The sequence below is a fragment of the Paroedura picta genome, chromosome 8 (genome assembly GCF_049243985.1).
Source record: "Paroedura picta isolate Pp20150507F chromosome 8, Ppicta_v3.0, whole genome shotgun sequence".
Lineage (NCBI taxonomy): Eukaryota > Metazoa > Chordata > Lepidosauria > Squamata > Gekkonidae > Paroedura > Paroedura picta.
In genome coordinates, this window is record NC_135376.1 from 23935880 (window position 1) to 23955105 (window position 19226).

The 19226-nt window shown below is 44.9% G+C and overlaps 2 protein-coding genes across 2 annotated transcripts in view; both read left to right on the top strand.

Annotated features, from left to right (window-relative positions):
- Window positions 1–3145: 3145 nt before the first annotated feature.
- Window positions 3146–10780, top strand: COMMD2 (COMM domain containing 2). Its single transcript, XM_077348701.1, has 5 exons — window positions 3146–3525; window positions 4130–4207; window positions 6068–6150; window positions 7513–7686; window positions 9419–10780. The coding sequence occupies exons 1-5, from the start codon at window positions 3459–3461 to the stop codon at window positions 9614–9616; spliced, it is 600 nt and encodes a 199-aa protein (XP_077204816.1). The 5' UTR covers window positions 3146–3458; the 3' UTR covers window positions 9617–10780.
- Window positions 10781–14559: 3779 nt separating this feature from the next.
- Window positions 14560–19226, top strand: part of WWTR1 (WW domain containing transcription regulator 1) — a 93503-nt gene continuing 88836 nt past the window's right edge. Inside the window, exon 1 of the mRNA XM_077348702.1 lies at window positions 14560–15865. Within this exon, the coding sequence (XP_077204817.1) occupies window positions 15441–15865 (425 nt within the window). The 5' untranslated portion in view covers window positions 14560–15440. The remainder of the gene's footprint in view (window positions 15866–19226) is intronic.

The following is a 19226-nucleotide window of genomic DNA, read 5'->3' on the forward strand; positions in this document are numbered from 1 at the left end:
CAACATTCCTGACAGCAAAACAGATAAAGAAATGTAAAAGCATTATTCATTTAGATTATTTCTTGGCCATCTCTCTAGGGAACAGCCCAAGCATTCACAGCCAGGTGCAAAAAGGGTGTTTGAGTGGATTGTCCTTGCAATAATCACGGCTTTTTGATAAGCAGATAACCCAGTCAGGGCACTGGCATTTATACAGCAACTAAGGCTTCATACCTGAGATTTTGGCTACATGGGTTTGGAAAAATAACAAATTTAGAGTCCAGAGGTACCTTTAAGAACAACAAAGTTTTATTCAAGGTATGAGCTTTCATGTGCACGCACACTTCCTCAGATACAATGTCATAGAATGGAAGTAATCAGTTCAACCTTATAGGTCGAGTGTGAGAATAAATTAACATATGGCATAATGAAAATGGTTAGCAGGCTCCAGAGATAAATAGGGAAAAGCTAGCCTGGTTCATTGTCAAGTTGATGGTGGGGTGAAAGTCATTGTATGCCTGGTGGATGGTGCCTGGGCTTCTGTACCATGTGTCCAGATGATAAAAATGTCATCAATGAATTGCACATATAAGAGAGGTGTGAGTGGGTGGAAGTTGAGGAAGCATTGCTCCAGGTCTGCCATAAAAATGTTGGCACATTGAGGGACCATGCGGGTACCTGTGGCTGTACCATTGATTTGATGGAACAACTTGTCACCAGATCTGAAGTGGTTATGGGTGAGAGCAAAATGGCACAGTCAGCTGAGTCAGCTGTGGTGTTGTTAGAAATTGTATTCCTTATGGCTTGTAATCCACCTTAGTATGGGATGTTGGTATACAGGGATTCCACATCCATGGTAGCCAAAATAGGTAAAGGCTGTATTTTTCTGGAGGTAAAGACTGTATTTTTCTCAGAAAGACTGTGGTGTCATGGACATAACTAGGGGCATTGATAGCATAGAACAGAGTCCATGTATCCAGATATGTTCACAGTGATACTACCTATGCCTGAGATAATGGGGTGGCCTGGGTTGCCAGGTTTGTGTATTTTGGGTAGAAGATAGAACCTGGTTGAGGTTTGGGAAAAACACACTCCTATATAATCTGGAAATTACAAGAGAATTAGACAAATGGCTCAGGGGCTATAGTAAATGACTAGGATATGAAGGACTCAAGTTGCAATTTCCACTCTGTCATGGAAGGGTGGCCTTGGGCCAGTCACACAGTCTGAGCCTAACCTACCTCACAGGGTTGTTTGTTGTAAGGGATGGCAGTGGAAACAATGATGTAAGCTGTTTGGGTTCCCTTTGGGGAGAAAAGTCAGGTTAAACTTTGATAAATAAGTTGGTATTTGAAAGTTGCAGTCTTTGGAACAAGAAGGGTTTAATTTAGTTTCTATTTTGTAAAAAAAATTAATGCGACCTTAAACAAAACACATATCTTTATTTTAATGGCTTTGAAGAATGGCCGGCTCTCTGAATCATATTAATTCTGAAAGACACACAGAACCCCTGTATTCTGAAGCCTCAGAGGAGCCCTGGGATAGCACTTCCCACTGGATTGCCACTTAGCCTGTTTTTGACAAGGTTGTCCATTCTTACGCTTTCTGTTGAGAGCTGGTTGTTAATCAGGGCAATATGAAAGCTAGCTATCTGAGTTGGGCCAGGCGTGCCCCCTTCAGTGTTATGGTACTGCTGTTCTGTACCCTGGACTTCACAGGGGGATGTCAGCCCTTCTGCAAGGCTGCTTAGGGGCAGAAATGCCACAGAATTCATTGTGAACTCAGCCTGAAGCAGAAATGGAGAGGCAGGGAAAGTCATGGGCTCTTGAGAATCAGCTTAATGCAGCTGTTAAGAGCAGCAGCCTCTAATCTGGAGAACTGGGTATGATTCCCCACTCCTCCACAGCAGCTGGCTGACCTTGGGCTAGTCACAGTTCTATTAGAGCTGTTCTCTCAGACCTCTCTCAGCCTCACCTACCCCACAGGATGTCTGTTGTGGGGAAAGGTGGGTGATTGCACACAACTTTGACTCCTTTGGGTAGTAAAAAGTGGAGTACAAAAAAAAAAACTCACCACCACAGTCTTCTGTGAAAGTTAGCAACTCAAAACTGGAAAATGTGGGTTGGGGAACTGGAATGCTTATAGGGGATGCTGTAGTCTGGATGTAAAAACCACCACCACAGTCCATCTGGATACATGGCACATCCTTAAAGATACTGTAATTAATTTTATTTAAAACATTTCTATGCCACATTTTGCCTCAGTTCAGTAAAACATTTCAAACTATCTTGTCAATGGCGGCCAGTATTCTATCATGCCAGTCACTGACCAGGCCATTGAGAGCGGTATTGGTTCCCACAGAGCATTCAAGAATTCAATTGGATCCATAAATCTTTGTGGGCGAGCTGAAATTTGCTCCACGCCCAACTGAGGAGTGGGGTGGTAGCCTTAGCCGAGCCTTCACGGTGTAGTGGTCTGGGAAATTCCTGTAGATTTGGGGGTGGAGCCCTAGGAGAACAGTGACCTCAGTATAATTCTATACAGTTGGCCCTCCAAAGCATCTATTTTCTCTGGGGGAACTGATCTCTGTTGTCTGGAGATGAGCTGTAATTCTGGGGGAGCCTCAGGTCCCACCTGGAGGCCAGCATCCCTAATCTGGAGAGAAATCCCCAGGCCCTACCTGGAAGCTGGCAACCTTAGGAGCTGTTGCCTGTAATATGAGAATTATTCCACCCGCACATAAAGATCAAGTGTCGCTCGATCTTATAGATAAGTCACTGAGGTTAAAGTGGCTTGCCCGAGGCATCCACTGAAAAAGTAGCCTCGCTGGGATTCAGTGCAGCGAACAAGCAGAAATACTCTTCAGTAACTACATTTAGAATTACTTTGTTAAGCTACCACGCCAACTTCCGCTTACTAATGGTTCGTGTTTTTTATGGGGGGGGGATCCTCTCCCCGAACCTCCCTCGTAGCTACTACTAACCCAGGGGTAGTCAAACTGCGGCCCTCCAGATGTCTATGGACTGCAATTCCCATGAGCCCGCTGGCAGGGGCTCATGGGAATTGTAGTCCATGGACATCTGAAGGGCCGCAGTTTGACCACCCCTGTACCGCAGCCTCCTGCTCGCAGTCCCCCAAGAGCAACTTCCTCACTGGACCTGCCCAAAAAGTGCGTGCAGACGAGAGCTCCTCCCTTGAATAAAGCTTCTTTGGTCTTCAAGGTGCCACCGGACTCCAGCTTCATCCCGCTCCTTCAGACCGACACGGCTGCCCACCTGAATCTGTCTTCATCCACCCCTGAGTGTTTTGGGCGACGTCTGGAAGACAGAGCCAAAGGAGGAACTCTTGGTGCGGGCATTATTTCGCCGCCGGAAGACTCATCCTGTGACTCCCATGGCCTGAGGGGGGGATTTTATCTTCCTGCGCACCGAAGTCGGGAAGCCGAGTGTTTGGACGGCGAGGGGCGGTGAGGCTGGAAGATGTTGCTGGTCCTGTCGGAGGAGCATAAAGAGCACCTGGGCTTCCTTACAGAGGTGGAGAGCTCAGGTATTGCCCTTCGACGCCCCGGGCCCCACTGGCGCCAGGGAACAGCTATGCAGGCATGCAGAGACAGTTATATGCTGTGATAGACCCGACCCTCCAGAAGAGCCTTGAAATATTTCGGCTGGGCAGTCCCTAGTTTGCAGGCGGCTGTGCTAGTATACTTTCCCCTATGAAATGCAGCTGTTAGAAAGAGGGTGATTTATTCGTGGGGTGGTGGCAAAATTAGTGTTGGTTCGCCAGTGATTCTAGTGTACGTGAACCGTATGCAGATTTATGCTAGTACACTAAAGGAATTGTGCAGCCTAATGTGTGTAACTTCTTAATAAAGGATTTGTAACAGCCAGTTTTTGGTCTGTGGAAACTTCATGGATTATTATTTCAACGTGAAAACTACATTAAGATGTATTAGTGATAATGGGCAAAGCAACGTGTTGTGGTTTTGTGATAGTCATTTGCTGGAGCAGAATATGTGCGTTGCTGAAACTCCCATACAGTTATCTTGGAATTGTATACTTCCTGATGAGCTTCTGAGCAAGTCCCATGACCAAATCAGAATTTAGCCATTGAGCTCTGTTAATGATCCCTCTTTTTTTTCTTTCTCCTGCAGTTGTCAGCGAATTTGGGCGGATTGCAATGGAGTTCTTAAGGAAAGGCACAAACCCCAAAATCTATGAAGGAGCAGCAAGTAAGAATAAAAGGAATGTTATCAAATTACTTGTAGCACTTAAAATAATTTAATTTATTAGGTCAGTACTTTGGTATAGACATGGTGTATTTTGTGTTGAAAGAGCCTCTTGTGGCGTAGAGTGTTAAGGCAGCAGACATGTAGTCTGAAGCTCTGCCCATGAGGCTGGGAGTTCAATCCCAGCAGCCGGCTCAAGGCTGACTCAGCCTTCCATCCTTCCGAGGTCGGTAAACTGAGTACCCAGCTTGCTGGGGGGTAAACGGTAATGACTGGGGAAGGCACTGGCAAACCACCCCATATTGAGTCTGCCATGAAAACGCTAGAGGGCGTCACCCCAAGGGTCAGAAATGACCCGGTGCTTGCACAGGGGAAACCTTTACCTTTACCTTATTTTGTGTTGATCTGAAGCAACAGAACAATGTTTTAGCCCAGTGGCACCTTTAAGACCAATACATTTTAATTCTGGGTATAAGCTTTGAACGTGAAAACTTATACACGGAATTAAACTTTGCTGGTAAAGTTGTCACTGGACTTTATGTGTTACAGAACTTCAAAATAATTTTGGAGCAAATAAAATTTTTTATGTGCCCAGAAGACAGAGATGGCTTGAAAAGCTGACCATTACTTCTTCTTTTTTTCAGTCTTCCCAGTTTTCATATCTCTTACACTTTTTGGAAAATATTTTAATTCTCCCTCTATACTTATAGGACTAAAGATGTTTAAGAAAAATCTAAACAGAGCTTGATCTTGAAACTCTGTATATTTTAAAAATAAAGTATACAAAATTGGATTTTTAATTTATTAATTTTTGTAATTGTATCATTCATAGCCTGCCATTCTCACTGAAATTCAAGGTGGATTACTGTGTAAATCAATGCAGCCAGTAGAATGGGGCATCCAAGAAACAATATAATATAATTAAAATGTACAAATTAAAACTGCTAGCCATTTTTAAAAATTATGAAATTGCTTGCTGAGTCGTGTCTACGGAATAAAGCACTATTTCTTACTGCCCAAACCCTCTAATAGTTTCATGTCAAACTGTGCATTATGTGGGGGATTTGTGTCTTTATTCCCCATGTGTAAGGAGCTGAGGCCTTGTTAAGCCTGTGAGCAATATTGAACTTCGAGAACAAGTAGTGGGTGCTGCCACAGAATGGCTTCTGTGGGGAGGACATTGGAATAGGGGCCAGTCACAAATATAGGAGATTCTAAGACAAGTATCTACTATGAGGAGTCAAATGTTTTTAAAATGAGTGCTCCCTATAGACACAGTGGTGATGCTTTGTGGGCTTTGGGAAAGAAGTATGTTGGCCCCAGGGGATACATTAGCAGGCATCTGTGTCCCTTTGTAAGTGCCATGTTGGGGATCACTGCTATAGAGGCAGGAAAGTTGATCACAACAACAGTGTTTAATATTTTCTCCTGCTTCCACTTTCACTGTCTATGGGCAGTCCAAATACTAGGGATGTGAAGCAATTCTGATCAGGAGAATAGTGTGGGGGCCAAGGGGTAAACAATTCCTCCACCACCACACCACCTTCTTCCTCCTCCACAAAATAGTTTGGCTCTTTGTGTACACATAAATAGAATATTGCCAGATGGAAGTCTGAATCATTTCTGTGTCTGTAAGCCTCATTCTACCTCTGCTTTCCATTATAGATAATCATTTACATGTGCTTAAGTACATGCTAAAAGTGGAATCATGTATTTAGCTTGTTGGGACTTGCTTCTAGCTAGTGCATTTGGGTTTGCAACTGAAAGTTTTGATTAGCTATTTTTGTTCTGTATATGCTAGTGGATGAGTCCCTTCTGTAGCCAGTTCAAGTGTTGTAACTTTTCTGATTTTTCCCCCCTCAGGAAAACTTAATGTTAGTAGTGAGACAATTCAGCATGGCGTAGAGGGATTAACATACCTTCTCACAGAGAGCTCAAAGCTCATGGTAAGAGTCACTCAATGCGGTTTAGCTAAATGCACATGGTTTTGCTTCTAGTAAATGATCTCAGGCTCAGTTAAAAGAAATTAGACTACAGATCTCTTTGTTTTGCTGCAGCCGCCATGTGGTTGCTCACTTTTTCCTGGCCTGGATTCTGTGCCATTAACAATCTCGTAATGAAATTCTGCAGTGAAAAGTGTCACTGGATACTATCTGCAGGTCACGTTTCTTGGATTATGTTGGACCCATGCACACCCATGCAGCCAAACCAATCCCAGAAGGTTGTGAGATACAATGGCAGAGAGGAGCAGGATAGAAGCCATTTTTGGCCCCCCAAAGGTGAACTATAATGAGGAAAGTAAGCTGTTTTTAAAGGCACAAGAGCAAGCTGGAATAATTTTTTCCTGCTCATTCAAGCATAGTTTACAGTTCGCAGCTAGGATTACTATTACTCTCTTGGTCTTCATAGCTATGGTCTAGACTAGGGTTTCCCAAACAACAGAACCATACAGTACCACGAAGGCCCCTCAATGATACCGCAACACGGGAGTTTTCAAAATGGTGGCTGAGGAGATCCCTCTCATCCTGTGCCTGCCATTTCTAGCTCTGAGCAAAGAGGAAAGAAAAATTGTGGCTCATGAACCAGTTCATACCCATCTCTAGAAGAAATCTCTAATAACTATACTAGGATTATAGACATTTCAATAAACATAGCATATTTGGCATGATAGAATGAAGAATGGTATTTCATTAATAGAAACTATGCATTGGTAACAGCGTAATAATGTGCTGCAAACTGATAATACAGCCTGTTTGCAGAGGTATAGTCCACTGTCTCCAGAATTTCTGTTGCCTTTTAGTATTAGCAACCAGCAGGCTGGGTTCAACTAACTTTATAGCTTGTGGGAAAGGAAGGAGGGTCATATTTGACCACTGAAACGGCTGTGATGGGGATGCAGTGCCATGGAATCTGTCGTCTGAAACAAGTACACATGAAGCTATACTGAACTAGATCTAAGACTGGCAGTGGTTTTCCATGATCTTTCACATCATCTACTACCTGATCCTTTTACCTGGAAATGCAGGGGATTGAATCTTGGACTTCTGTGCTAAGCAGATGCTGCACTACTGAGCCGTGGCCCTACAATGGGGATTGTTGGGTCTGGATGGACAAAAGCCATTTGATGATGAGGGCAGTAGGGAGGAATTGGGTGGGTCTGAATGGGAAAAGTCCTGAATGGAGCCGACCCAGTGATTGAATTGTTTCTTGTCAGTCAAACATAATTTACAGTAAGCTAAAGTGAGTGGTTATAAGAAAAATACCATTAACGCAACTGAGATCTAACATTGCTTGTCATTAATTTCTAGATTTCTGAGATAGATTTCCAAGACACTGTACTTATACTGGGATTCTCTGAGAAACTGAATGCCTTGCTACTTCAGCTGTATCTTGACAACAGAAAGGAGATTAGAAGTATTCTGAGTGAGCTGGCACCAAAGCTCCCTAGTTATCACAGTCTTGAATGGCGTCTAGATGTACAGGTAAGCACAAGCTTATTTTAGTTAGTTTAGTCAGAATGCGATGCAAGTTAATGTTTGCAGCTTCAGTGTTTTGGAGGGAGCAGTTGTTTGCTTATAATTATCTATAAAAGAGCCCTTAGAAAGCGAATGGCTTAGTTGGTTTTCAGAATTCAACTGGCAGCCAGTGCAGTTGTTGGAGAGCAGGCCTGATGTATTCCTACGAGGACATTGGCCACTGCATTCTGGACCAGTTGTGGTTTCTGGATCAAGGTTAAGGGTAGGCCTGCATAAAGTGATTTGCAGAAATCCAATCTAGAGGTGGCCATTACATGGCTCACTATGGCTAAGAGCTCCATGGCCAAGTAGGGTGGCAGTAATTTGGCTTGGCGTAGGTGGTAGAACACCAGCTTCTGTGATCTGTGCCTCCATAGAGAGGGAAGCATCTAGAATCATGCCCAAGGTTAAGTTTCAAACTTTATAACTAATCTATTTTTACTGTATCATTAGTTTCTTCATTACTATGTATTCAGTACTACATATTTTTTGCTATTTATTCATATTCATTAGACCCTTTAATACATAAGCAATAAGGTGCAAAAGAGAGTCAATTATATATCTGTTACCAAGAACCCATTTGTATTCAAGATACTACATTTGAAACAGATTTTAATTCTCTTTTTTGATCACTATACATATTTTCTCACTTTAAGTTTGTCACCTGCTAGCATAATACACTCATGCTTATATAGAAAGCTTGCTCCATTTCTTTTCAGATTTCGTAATAGACCCGTTACTCCAATAGGTTGTTAATTTTGCCATTACTGCATATTCAGCAAGTTTATTTTTCCATTCTTCTAAATATCAACAGATGTCTAGTTTTCATTTTACTGTGTAGGTAGTTTTAGCTGCTGTCACCACATATTTGAATATCTCTTCTAAAACTTTTGATAATATATCCAGTCTGAGAGAGAGAGACTCTTGTGGCGCAGAGTGGTAAGGCAGCCAACATGCTGTCTGAAGCTCTGACCATGAGGCAGGGAGTTCAATCCCAGCAGCCGGCTTAAGGTTGACTCAGCCTTCCATCCTTCCAAGGTCGGTAAAATTAGTATCCAGCTTGCTGGGGGGTAAAACAGTAATGATTGGGGAAGGGAATGGCAAACTACCCTGTATTGAGTCTGCCAAGAAAACGCTAGAGGGCGTCACCCCAAGGGTCAGACATGAGTCGGTGCTTGCACAGGGGATACCTTTACCTTTATATGTGTGTGTGTGTGTGTGTGTGTGTGTGTGTGTGTATTACACCAATAAAGAGGATGATACTATTTAGCTTATATCTAGGGCACTTGTAGTCTGCCTTTCACCCAAAAAAGGATGCAAGACAGATTACAATAAGATATAATATATCCATAATATAACACAATCAATAATAGCTAAACTGCAGATTCACAACCTCTTAAAATCTGGCTTCTTAATCAAGTTGAGTCGCAGATTCAACATCAGATGTTTAGTTGATGATATCTTTTTATTATTTGTGGTTTTAAACATTTTATTTTGTCAGCCTCTTCCAATGTTGGAAAAATAAGATACGATGGTTTGAATAAGTGATGAATACTGTGCATTTAAAATGGAGAAGCAGTTGCATAGTTTTCTATGAATACTGTTGAATTATGTATCCCTTGAATTGTATATATTTCTGTTTTACTGTGTTCCTTTCAAATCTTTGTTTTTAATCCCATTACTCTTTGTTTCTAAACAGCTTGCCAGCAGAAGTCTGAGACAACAGATTAAGCCAGTGGTGACTTTAAAACTGCACCTTGAACAGAATGGAAGCCAAACGGCCAAAATATTACAAACTGATCCTGCTACATTGCTCCATCTGATTCAGCAACTGGAACAGGCTTTGGGGGAAATGAAAACAAATCATTGTAGGAGAATAGTTCGTAACATCAAATAGTGTCACCCCAGTAAATATAATGAAGTTATGGACAACACCGTTCACGAAACAACAAAACATTTTGATCAGTCAGAACTTTTCCTGTGCCTGGATCTTGAGGCAATGTTTACAGGATGAACTTGCTTGGGTGTTATCCTTATAATGCCGTCTAATGCTAGGTAGCGTAATTGCCATCCACTTTAGCCAGATGTAAATTAATTAGCTGAGCACTGATTTTTTCTAACTAGGCAGAGCTGCCTTTTTCATAACAATTTTGTGGCACATTATTTATGGGCATTGTGACCAAAATGTTTTCCCTTCCCTTTTCTTCGGATCCACAAAAATCAAGAAAAACTTAACACCGTAAATTGATTTCCTGCCATTTCTGGGTAATCCTTGAGCAATCTGCTACTCCATTATATGGAGGAAACATTCTTCTTTTCATAATTGCTGGTTGATGCTGATGTTTATAAGCAAGTAACAGCCGCCTCTGGTGAAAATTGCTATGTTAAACAAGGAACATGATTTTCTGGTTCACACAACCTCCTGCACCTGAACTGTTCAGTGAATGTCCTTGGATAGCAAAAAGTTCAGACAGGGAACCTGAAAAAAATGCCTCTATGGTGGTAGGAGTTATTGCTAGCTTTCTGTGTGAACATACTTTAATATATGCTACATTATTCATGCAGTGCATGGCCAAGGCAAGTTGAGACTGCTCAAGTAGAAGAAAATGCCTTGCATGAGTCGGTAATCAGAGCAGGTAATAAACAATTATGGGCAATCTGTCTACATTGGATTGGTGCAAATGAGGCAATTGTATGAACTGTATTTGTTATTTGTATGTAATCCTCTCTACCTTGTACAGTATTACATGCTGCAGAATCGCATCTAAAAGATTTATGATGGGATTCACACCAACATTTGGCTGGTCAAAACCATGTTAATGTATTTTATTAAGACCAGCTGCTCCCTCTTTTATAAGAACATCCAGCATGATGAAGACCTTAAAAGCTTCACACAATTTTGTACTATTTTTAGGTTAGTCTTAATAAAAAGTATCAGATGGGTCTTGCTTAAAGATTTTGCTTCAGAACAGCATGGCTGACCTCTATAAATTAAATGTTTTTCAAACAGACCATTGCAGGTTCTGTTCTTGACATATCCAGTTAAAATACCTTTTAAGTAGCAACTGAGAGATCCTTTCCTGATACTTCGGGACACTGCTGTTGGTCAGAGTTTCATATATTCATGCTTTCCCACAGTTATGTCTTTGGCCATTCTAGCCTACAGACCCCCCCCCAGGTATTTTATTTATTTAATTATATTTATATACGGCCCTCCCCTGCAGCTCAGGGCAGTTTACAATAAAATATTTAACACCATACTTGGAAATTCGAACATTTCAACTTCACAACTCAGCACTCGTACATTGTTTGCTGCTCTGTGATTTCACTTCCATCTGCAAGACATAGTTGGTGGTGGGAGGGGCCTCTGGGCTCTGATTGGTGGAGATGCTTCACTGGCCTTGACCGAAAGCTTGGTGGAAGAGCTCTGTTTTGCAGGCCCTGTGGAATTGTTTTAACTCTGTATCTAATTGTATGTGTACATGAGGTAAATTCATTTTGTGGTGCAGACATTGTTTTCTAATAGAAATGTTTGCTACTCATTTAATCTTAAGCCTTGTGTAATAACTAGGTGAAAGATATCATACCCATAGGACTTCCATGAGTTTTTTTCTTTCTTTCATCCATTGCAATAGCTAGGGTTCATTACATTTCTGTTTATCTGCACCCTGTGAGAAAAAGATAGAACCTCAGACCACTTTGATTATGCAGAACCTAATTTGTTACAGTCCCTTACACACAGAATCATACCTGAAAGATATTACTGAATTCACACCAATGGTCTCTGCCCTCAACTCCTCCCTTTCCCCTCCCCCCCTTCTATAATTTTCCTTACAAAAATATGGGAAATGATATTATTATTCGATTTATTTCCCACCACTTCCGAAGCCGTCTTGTGACAGGTTACAATGTCAATAAAAACCCATTAACCCCCACTTTAAGAGACAGAAAATTACGAATATGGCAACCCCCCCCCCCATCCCCATTACTGGAGGGGCAAGGAAGGAGGTCAAGATGACTAACTCTACTACTCACACCCGGGAGTGGGGGCATAGATCTTCCTCGCCAACCCCAGGCTCAACCATATCTTCAAAGCTGCTGCAGAAGTGAGCCTTGACTCATGAAAGCTTATACTGGAATAAATGCCACTGAATTTTGACATATTTTGCCTTGCAACTGAACGGGAGGAAAGGGAAGGAGAACAATGATAGTTAGGATCCCTTCATACAGCCATGAGAAAGGCTGTAAATAACGTCAGCAACCCTCCCTGGTCCCTTTGATACACTCAAGTAGACTTTTAGGTGTTTTTTCTCTTTTCCGTTTGGGTGAGCACAAAGAATGGTCACCAGGGCAGCAGTATCAAATAGGTGGAAGTTGTGAGTTGCTGAATTAGATCTAGAGGCTTGGGATTGGTTATCATCCATATATGCAGATGACCACCATCTTTGTAGTCCATCCAAGCTTCCAGATGTGTCCATGCTGGTTGTGAATAGGTGGTTTGAGACTGTGGTTGGGTGGCTGAGGCAGAACAAGATGATTCCAGATGAGGTGGAGGCGATGCTTGACCTGGATGGAGTGGAGCTAGATTTTGCAGAGCTTGTAGACCCAGCCTCGCCATTTCAAAAGCTGGTTGGCCAAAATCAGTGGCCAAAATCACCTGCCAGCTGTTGTCTAGTTCAACAGCTCCTAGACACAGCTAATGGGGCCACGCTGATCCATGATTATGTAAACTGTCAAGGAGCATATGTTATGCATTCTGGAACAGCTATATTGGCTGCTAGTTTGTTTCTGTGTTCAATTCAAGGTGATTTAAAGCCCTTCAGTGTAAGAGACCCACGCAGCAGACAGACTGCCTCCTGGATGTTCTTGTGTGCCAACTATGGTCTTTAGCCTATCCCCTGCAGCCGTCAGCCCCTTTCCATTTTTGCTCCCACTCTATGAAATGGGCTCCTTGAAGAGGGGAGGGGAGCCCCCTCACGTCTTGCTTATTTGCCAAGACATTATTTGGTTTTAACCTGCGATATTTTACATATTTCTGCAAGACACCCTGCAGAAGTATTCCAGTGTGTTCTATATCAAATCAAGCCTGAACTCTCCCTAGAAGACAAAAGGATTAAGGCATGGCTGTCATACTTTAGTCACATTATGAGAAGACGAAAGTCACTGAAAAAGACAATAATGCTAGGAAAAGTCGAAGGCAGCAGGGAAAAGGAAGACCCAAGATGAGATAGATCGACTCAATCAAGGAAGCCGTGCCCCCCCCCCCCCCCCCCGTTGGCAGGACCCGAGCAAGGCTGTTATGGGTAGGATGTTTTGGAGGTCACGTGCATAGATTCACCGACGGCACTAAACAAACACCGAAGGTTAAAAGTACAGTATAAACATTTTAACAAACATTCATAGAAAATCTTAATCAGAGGTAGTCACTGCACATCTGGATTGTGTGCTGAATGCATTCTCTCCCTACGGCCCACATGTTTAGACTGCCCTAAGAGCAGTAGTTTTTTTTGGCACAACTGGAAGAAATCCCTGTTAAAGCCGCATCACCACCACACACTATGGCACCCTTTTTTTTTTCCTGGGGTCTCTTGGTTCAGTTCTGCCTCTTGTCCCGCCGAGCTGCGCCAACATCTGGAGTGCCTGGCGGGAGACTGCACTGCACTGGAGGCACTGCTGGCATGCCTAGCGGCTGAGCATGGGTGCCTGCGGGAGGAGTGGCAACAGTGGCAGTGCCCTGCCCCAGCCAAGCTGCTCACCCTGCCGTGACCCCTGTGAAATGGTCCTTCCATCTCCATAGGGCCCCCGACCCCCAGGTTGAGAACCACTGCCCTATACGTACCCAAACCAGTGCTTCCTCTCCACACAGGTACCTGCCTCTGCAAGGTCCCGTGGAAAGCTGCATGCTATTGGATTGATATGGTCTGAGAGTTTTCCTCTTAGGAAGGAGGCAAACATTTGCATGTGTAGATTCAGGTGGGCAGCTACGTTCGTCTGAAGCAGCAGGACAAAGTTTTGAGACAAGTGAAATCTTTAAGGCCTATACAGTTTTTGGTAAACATTTGTGTGCACACACAAAAAACAAAGAAATGTACATCCTGCACATGAAAACCAAGAATAAAACTAGATTCAAATGGGTAGCCGTGTTGGTCTGAAGTAGCACCACAAAATCAGAGTCCAGTGGCACCTTTAAGACCAACAAAGATTTATTCAGGGCGTGAGCTTTCGAGTGCAAGCACTCTTCCTCAGACTAATTGTTGGTCTTAAAGGTGCTACTGGACTCTGATTTTATTATGAATAAAACTGTTCACCTTAAAAGGGCCACTGAATTCAAAGTTGATTCGCAGATTGAACCTTCTGGCAGGCCCACCCCCACCCCCCATGCCGGAACCCGCAGTGTAGCCAGGTTGTGTGTGGGGTGTTCAAACTACTTTTTGCATTTGAAAGCCCCATTGAACCACTGATTTAAAAAACACACACACACACAGGAAAAGTGTGAACCCTGGGGGAAGGCTACGACTTTAGGGAAGCTGGTTGATGCAGCAAATCTGATAATTCCCTTCGTTGGAACGGAAAGTCGAGCTAAAATTTTCTGCGCTGCGCTCTCCTTGGCACATTCCTTGTAGGGGCAGCCCCCAGGGAACCGCGGCCGTAGCCGATTTCCGCCTGAGATTCCCGAAAACAAAACTCCCTTCACCCACCCCCAGGAGGCTCCTGTTGCCCAGCTGAAAATCCGGGAGGGTCTGGCTCTCCAGTAAGCCGTGGGCGGACTAGCAGTGGGTGTAGCGTGTAATCGGGCCGGTCCCAGACACTGAGCTCATGAATAATGCAGCTGCCAAACTTTCTGCGCCGCCCTAACTCTGAGAGTTTTGGGTAACTTTGTTTGGGATAGTCCAAGAGCAGCCGCCGCCGCGGAAAGCAGTTAGCGCTTCAAGAGTCGGAGGATGGGTATGTAAAGGCAGAGGGGGGCAAAGAAAATATTAACTCCCCCCCCTTGTGCTTCTTTGGCCCCCTTTAATGAAAGACTGACAGCTCAACCACTTCCGAGGCAGACCGCTCTCTTTGCTCGACCCCAGCGGGAGGAACCGAAGGGTCAGGCCTGGGAGCGAAGGCTGCAGCGACCGAGGAATCGCCAACGTTCTGAATCCGAACGTTCGCCGCCCCTCCAGCGTTCTAAATCAGAACGTCCAGCTACCCGGATCCTCGCTCGCGCCCCAGGCCGCTTTGGAATCCAGGCAGCCAGCGAGCCCTGCCTCCCGCCCTCCCTCCCGTGACAGCCGCGACGGGGAGAACTTTTCCTGCGTCCTTTAAAGGAACTGCCTTCTGAGGGTGAATTGGAATAAGTCTGAAAAGTTGCGCGCGGGGGGGAGGGGGATTGCATAACTTTCCGTCGGGGCCTGATTGGGGCGTGCTTCATCTGATCTCGGAGATCCTTTAAGATAAAGAGAAATTCGGAAGAAAGGAAGAGGCGGCCGTCTCGGGATTGCTGCTGGGCCTTTGGAAAAGCGGCCTGAAGAATTTTGGGGGGGCGGGGGGAAGGGTCGTTGCTTGGCTGTCTTGTATCTTTGGACCGGCCTGCCGAGTGACTCTGCGGAGGGCGGGCGGGGAGGGAGGGAGGCTGGAAGTTGGCCAGGAGTTTTGAGAAGGCGCGATCCTGAACTCCCACCTCCGATTCCCTGCAAGGGCTTCTTGCGCTCGAAGTCCTGCCCGCGCCAGGTGGGAAAATGAACCCTGCTTCCGTCCCTCCCCCGCCGGGACAGCAAGTGATCCATGTCACCCAAGACCTGGACACGGATCTCGAGGCTCTCTTCAACTCGGTGATGAACCCGAAGCCCAGCTCGTGGCGGAAAAAGATCCTGCCCGAGTCCTTTTTTAAGGAGCCAGACTCGGGATCGCACTCCAGGCAATCCAGCACCGACTCGGGCAGCCACCCGCCCCGGCTGAGCAACGCCGCCGTCGGGGTCCACCACGTCCGCTCGCACTCCTCGCCCGCCTCGCTGCAGTTGGGGGCCGGCGCTGGAGCCACCCCGAGCTCGGCTCAACAGCACGCTCACCTCCGCCAGCAGTCCTACGACGTGACCGACGAGCTGCCGCTACCGCCTGGCTGGGAGATGGCGCTCACGCACACGGGCCAGAGATACTTCCTCAAGTGAGTAGGCGCGGGGGGGCTAAGGGGGAACCACCGAAAGGCTGGGGGGTGGGCTTGGCGCTGCAGCACTGGCACAGCCGGGCGCTCCGCTTCCGAAGGGGCGGTCCAGCGCCTGCAGGTCATGCCCTCGACACTGGCGCCTGGCTAATGCCACCTCGCGCTTCTACACGGAAGCCGCTCTCGTCAAGGGAACCCTGCTGGGCCGCTCCGGTGCCGTCGCATCAGGTTGCTCGGTGCATGAGTGCATCTTGCTGCAGGGCATTGCTTGTGCCTCGTGGTCTGTGCCAGAGAATGTGCCCCCTCCCAACCTGGAAGTAATGATTGTTCAATGAATTTTCACTTGTACAAAGTGGCCCTTGTTCCTGGGAGGAGAGGCAAGTCTGTACATGCTCAGAGGTGTTTCTGCGGGTGTCTGAGGCTTTGGCCCCGGTGCAGGAAGTCTGCTCTGTTCCCCCTGCATGGTGTTTTTCAAAGGCCCATGGGGCATGTAACCTCTCTGCAGGGGGTCCAAGTAGTGGCCTGTGACAATTATGTGTGTGTGTTTAGCTATGTGTTTGATGATGTTTTCTCCGTTTATTTGATACGTTTATATCTCACTAGTTACTGATATTAAGTGTGCCCTTTAATCTCTAAAACTGATACATTTGGTTATTTATTTATTTAGGATTGTTTTCTGTTTTCTTAACCATGCCTCTTCCCAGATCCCATAAGCCAGGGGTAGTCAAACTGCGGCCCATTCGGCGGCAGAGGGCTCATGGGAATTGTAGTCCATGGACATCTGGAAGGCCGCAGTTTGACTACCCCTGCCATAAGCACTTAGGGCAGGGATCCTCAACCTGTGGTCCTCCAGATGTTCATGGACTACAGTTCCCATGAGCCCCTGCCAGCAACTGCTGGTAGGGGCTCATGGGAATTGTAGTCCATGAACATCTGGAGGACCACAGGTTGAGGATCCCTTACTTAGGAGTTCAAATTCGTTGATTTCCTCGACTTTTCTTTTGTACTGTATAACTAATGCTCAGCTAACATCCTGTTCATTCTAGAGCCTGTTTAGTCCTCATCATCCTGGAAAAAGCTACCCCCCCATTTAATTTTACAGAGTCATGTTTTTCCCTCTATATATACACAGAGATCTGAGTAAACAAGAAATCCCAGCACTGACTGTGGGTGGCCTGGTTTTGCTGATGTCATTAACCAGCCAGAGGCCAGTCAGTTTACTACTGGATATAGTAATGGGATTTACACAAAGCATCTTCATGCAGGGCTGAGGGATAGACACCTAGGAATTATTTGGACAAGATAGGGAAGGGATTAGAGCCACAGAGTATGGATGGCGCCCCGGGCCTAACTTCAGGAACAGACTAGAAAGGGAAATTACTTGAATTGCAGGTTATTACAACAGTCAGAACAATGGAATCCCAGGGACTTAACAGGGATATTGGTTTCTTATCTCACTAGATATGCTAACCTCATTCATCACTTGCATCTGAATTCTCACAGATTCCCCAGAAGGGTCCATAGGTCCTCATTTTATTTTATTTCTTCCATGGAATAATATATTAGAATAGTAGATTGTAATGTAACATAATGAATAATGGAATGGAATTTGGAATGGTAGACTGGAATGTTTTTCTGGTCTGTGGACAGGGGAGAGAATGCTTCACAGCCAATTGGCCCACTTCAAAGAAGATAACGCTGTTAAAAGGCCTTCATGCTTGAGAAGAGATGGATGGCGCGTAATAGGGTCTCAGTTAATGAGTCTCAGCATTCCATAATTAAGGATACATCTACTTATCTATCTCCAATTTTGACATATTTCTTTTGCTGTGCCTCCCTCCCCCTGGAATTAAACCCAAACAAATGGTGACCATATAAACTAAGCTTGTTATAGCTTGATGCTAATTCAATGCTCTCTTAGGCAGTCCCACCTTCCTCACAGGGTGTCTGTGGAGGGAAGCCAATGGTGAGCTGCTTTCAGGTAGTGAGAGGCAGGGTATAAAGACCAACTCTTCCTCTACTCCTAATCAATTTAAACACCCCAGATAATAGAGATTTCACTCTCGGGTCCCCTGACATTTTGAAAAATGGGAGACAGAACTATGATGCAGACAACCTAACACAGGGTGAATAGAAAGAACTGTACTGAACCCAGACAGTTGAAAGAGGATTTGGGTTGTTGTGTTTTTGACAAGCTAAGTTGGGGAAATCACAAGGATACAGAATGCTGTCCAGGCTTGACTGGGATGGAGATGGTTGCTCAACTGCTGTCATAAATGGACATGGAAATAAGCAGCTTATGGTGGGTTACAGCGTTGATCCTCGAATACAATAAAAGCCCCAGTAAAAATCCCATTCAAACAACATACAACAATATATATTACATGGCAGTAAAAATCCAAGCCTCCCCTCACAATGGCCTGACTGCCAGCAGGGCGTCAGGGGAACTACATTTGCTGGTCACACCAATGTTGTTCAGATACGGTGGTGGATCTTCCTTAGGGGGGCCCATCTGATCTTCTCACTGCACTGACCTCAACCTGGCAGAAGACCTCCGTCTTACAGGCCCTGCGAAACGCTGAAAGCTCCCTCATTGCACTCAGCTTAAGTGAGCTTCTGAGCCTTTCCATCTATACCTTGTGTGGATTATGGCTGTCTGCTCTGCGGAAGAGCCATTGGTATAGGGCCATGTCATGGTTTAACAGCAGGGCATATACTTTGTCTAATGCAAAACATCTGAATAGTAGTACTTACAAATTCTTTAATAAAGGCAGGAGTGCTATGGAGGCCAAGCATTAAAGAGTGCAAGATCTGGAACTTACAGAAATGTTTCTGCCAATGTTTGTTTCTCCCACCTCCATATCTTAGAATTGCAAGTTACCCTGATTGTGAATTCTAAAAAAGTAAAAATATGCCCACTTAGGCCGGTGTTCACTGCCCTGTATGTAGCTTGTGACAATGTTGCTGTAATAGGCTTCATTTGTTGGGATTTAATGCCAAAAATTTGTCTCCAAGGACATTTGCAATTTGAGAGTCTCAATCCCCATCTCAGAATCCCCTCCTTTCCCCAGGTGCTTTTCTGTCAACTGGGATCAGTTCTGTCATTTGTACCTGGCAGAGAGATGTTGAAGGATTTACCGTGAGGAAGAACAGATTCAGAGAGTAGCCATATTGGTCTGCAGTAGATTTTAGTCCAGGAGCGCTTTAAAGGGCAACAAGGTTTTCTGGGTCTAAGCTTTCAAGAGCCAAAGCTCCCTGTGTGAGACGGATAGGAATGTAGATCTCGGAGTCTTTGGAGGGGTGTTGTAAAGAATGTTGATAAAGGATGCAAAGGTACCATCCATACTGCAATCCACTTGAGTAG

Excerpts from the sequence above, each read along its gene's own strand:
- COMMD2 (XM_077348701.1), top strand. The coding sequence starts at position 3,459 with ATGTTGCTGGTCCTGTCGGAGGAGCATAAAGAGCACCTGGGCTTCCTT. Across the intron at positions 3,526-4,129 it reads TACAGAGGTGGAGAGCTCAG|TTGTCAGCGAATTTGGGCGG; the intron begins GTATTGCCCTTC and ends TTTCTCCTGCAG. Across the intron at positions 7,687-9,418 it reads AATGGCGTCTAGATGTACAG|CTTGCCAGCAGAAGTCTGAG; the intron begins GTAAGCACAAGC and ends GTTTCTAAACAG.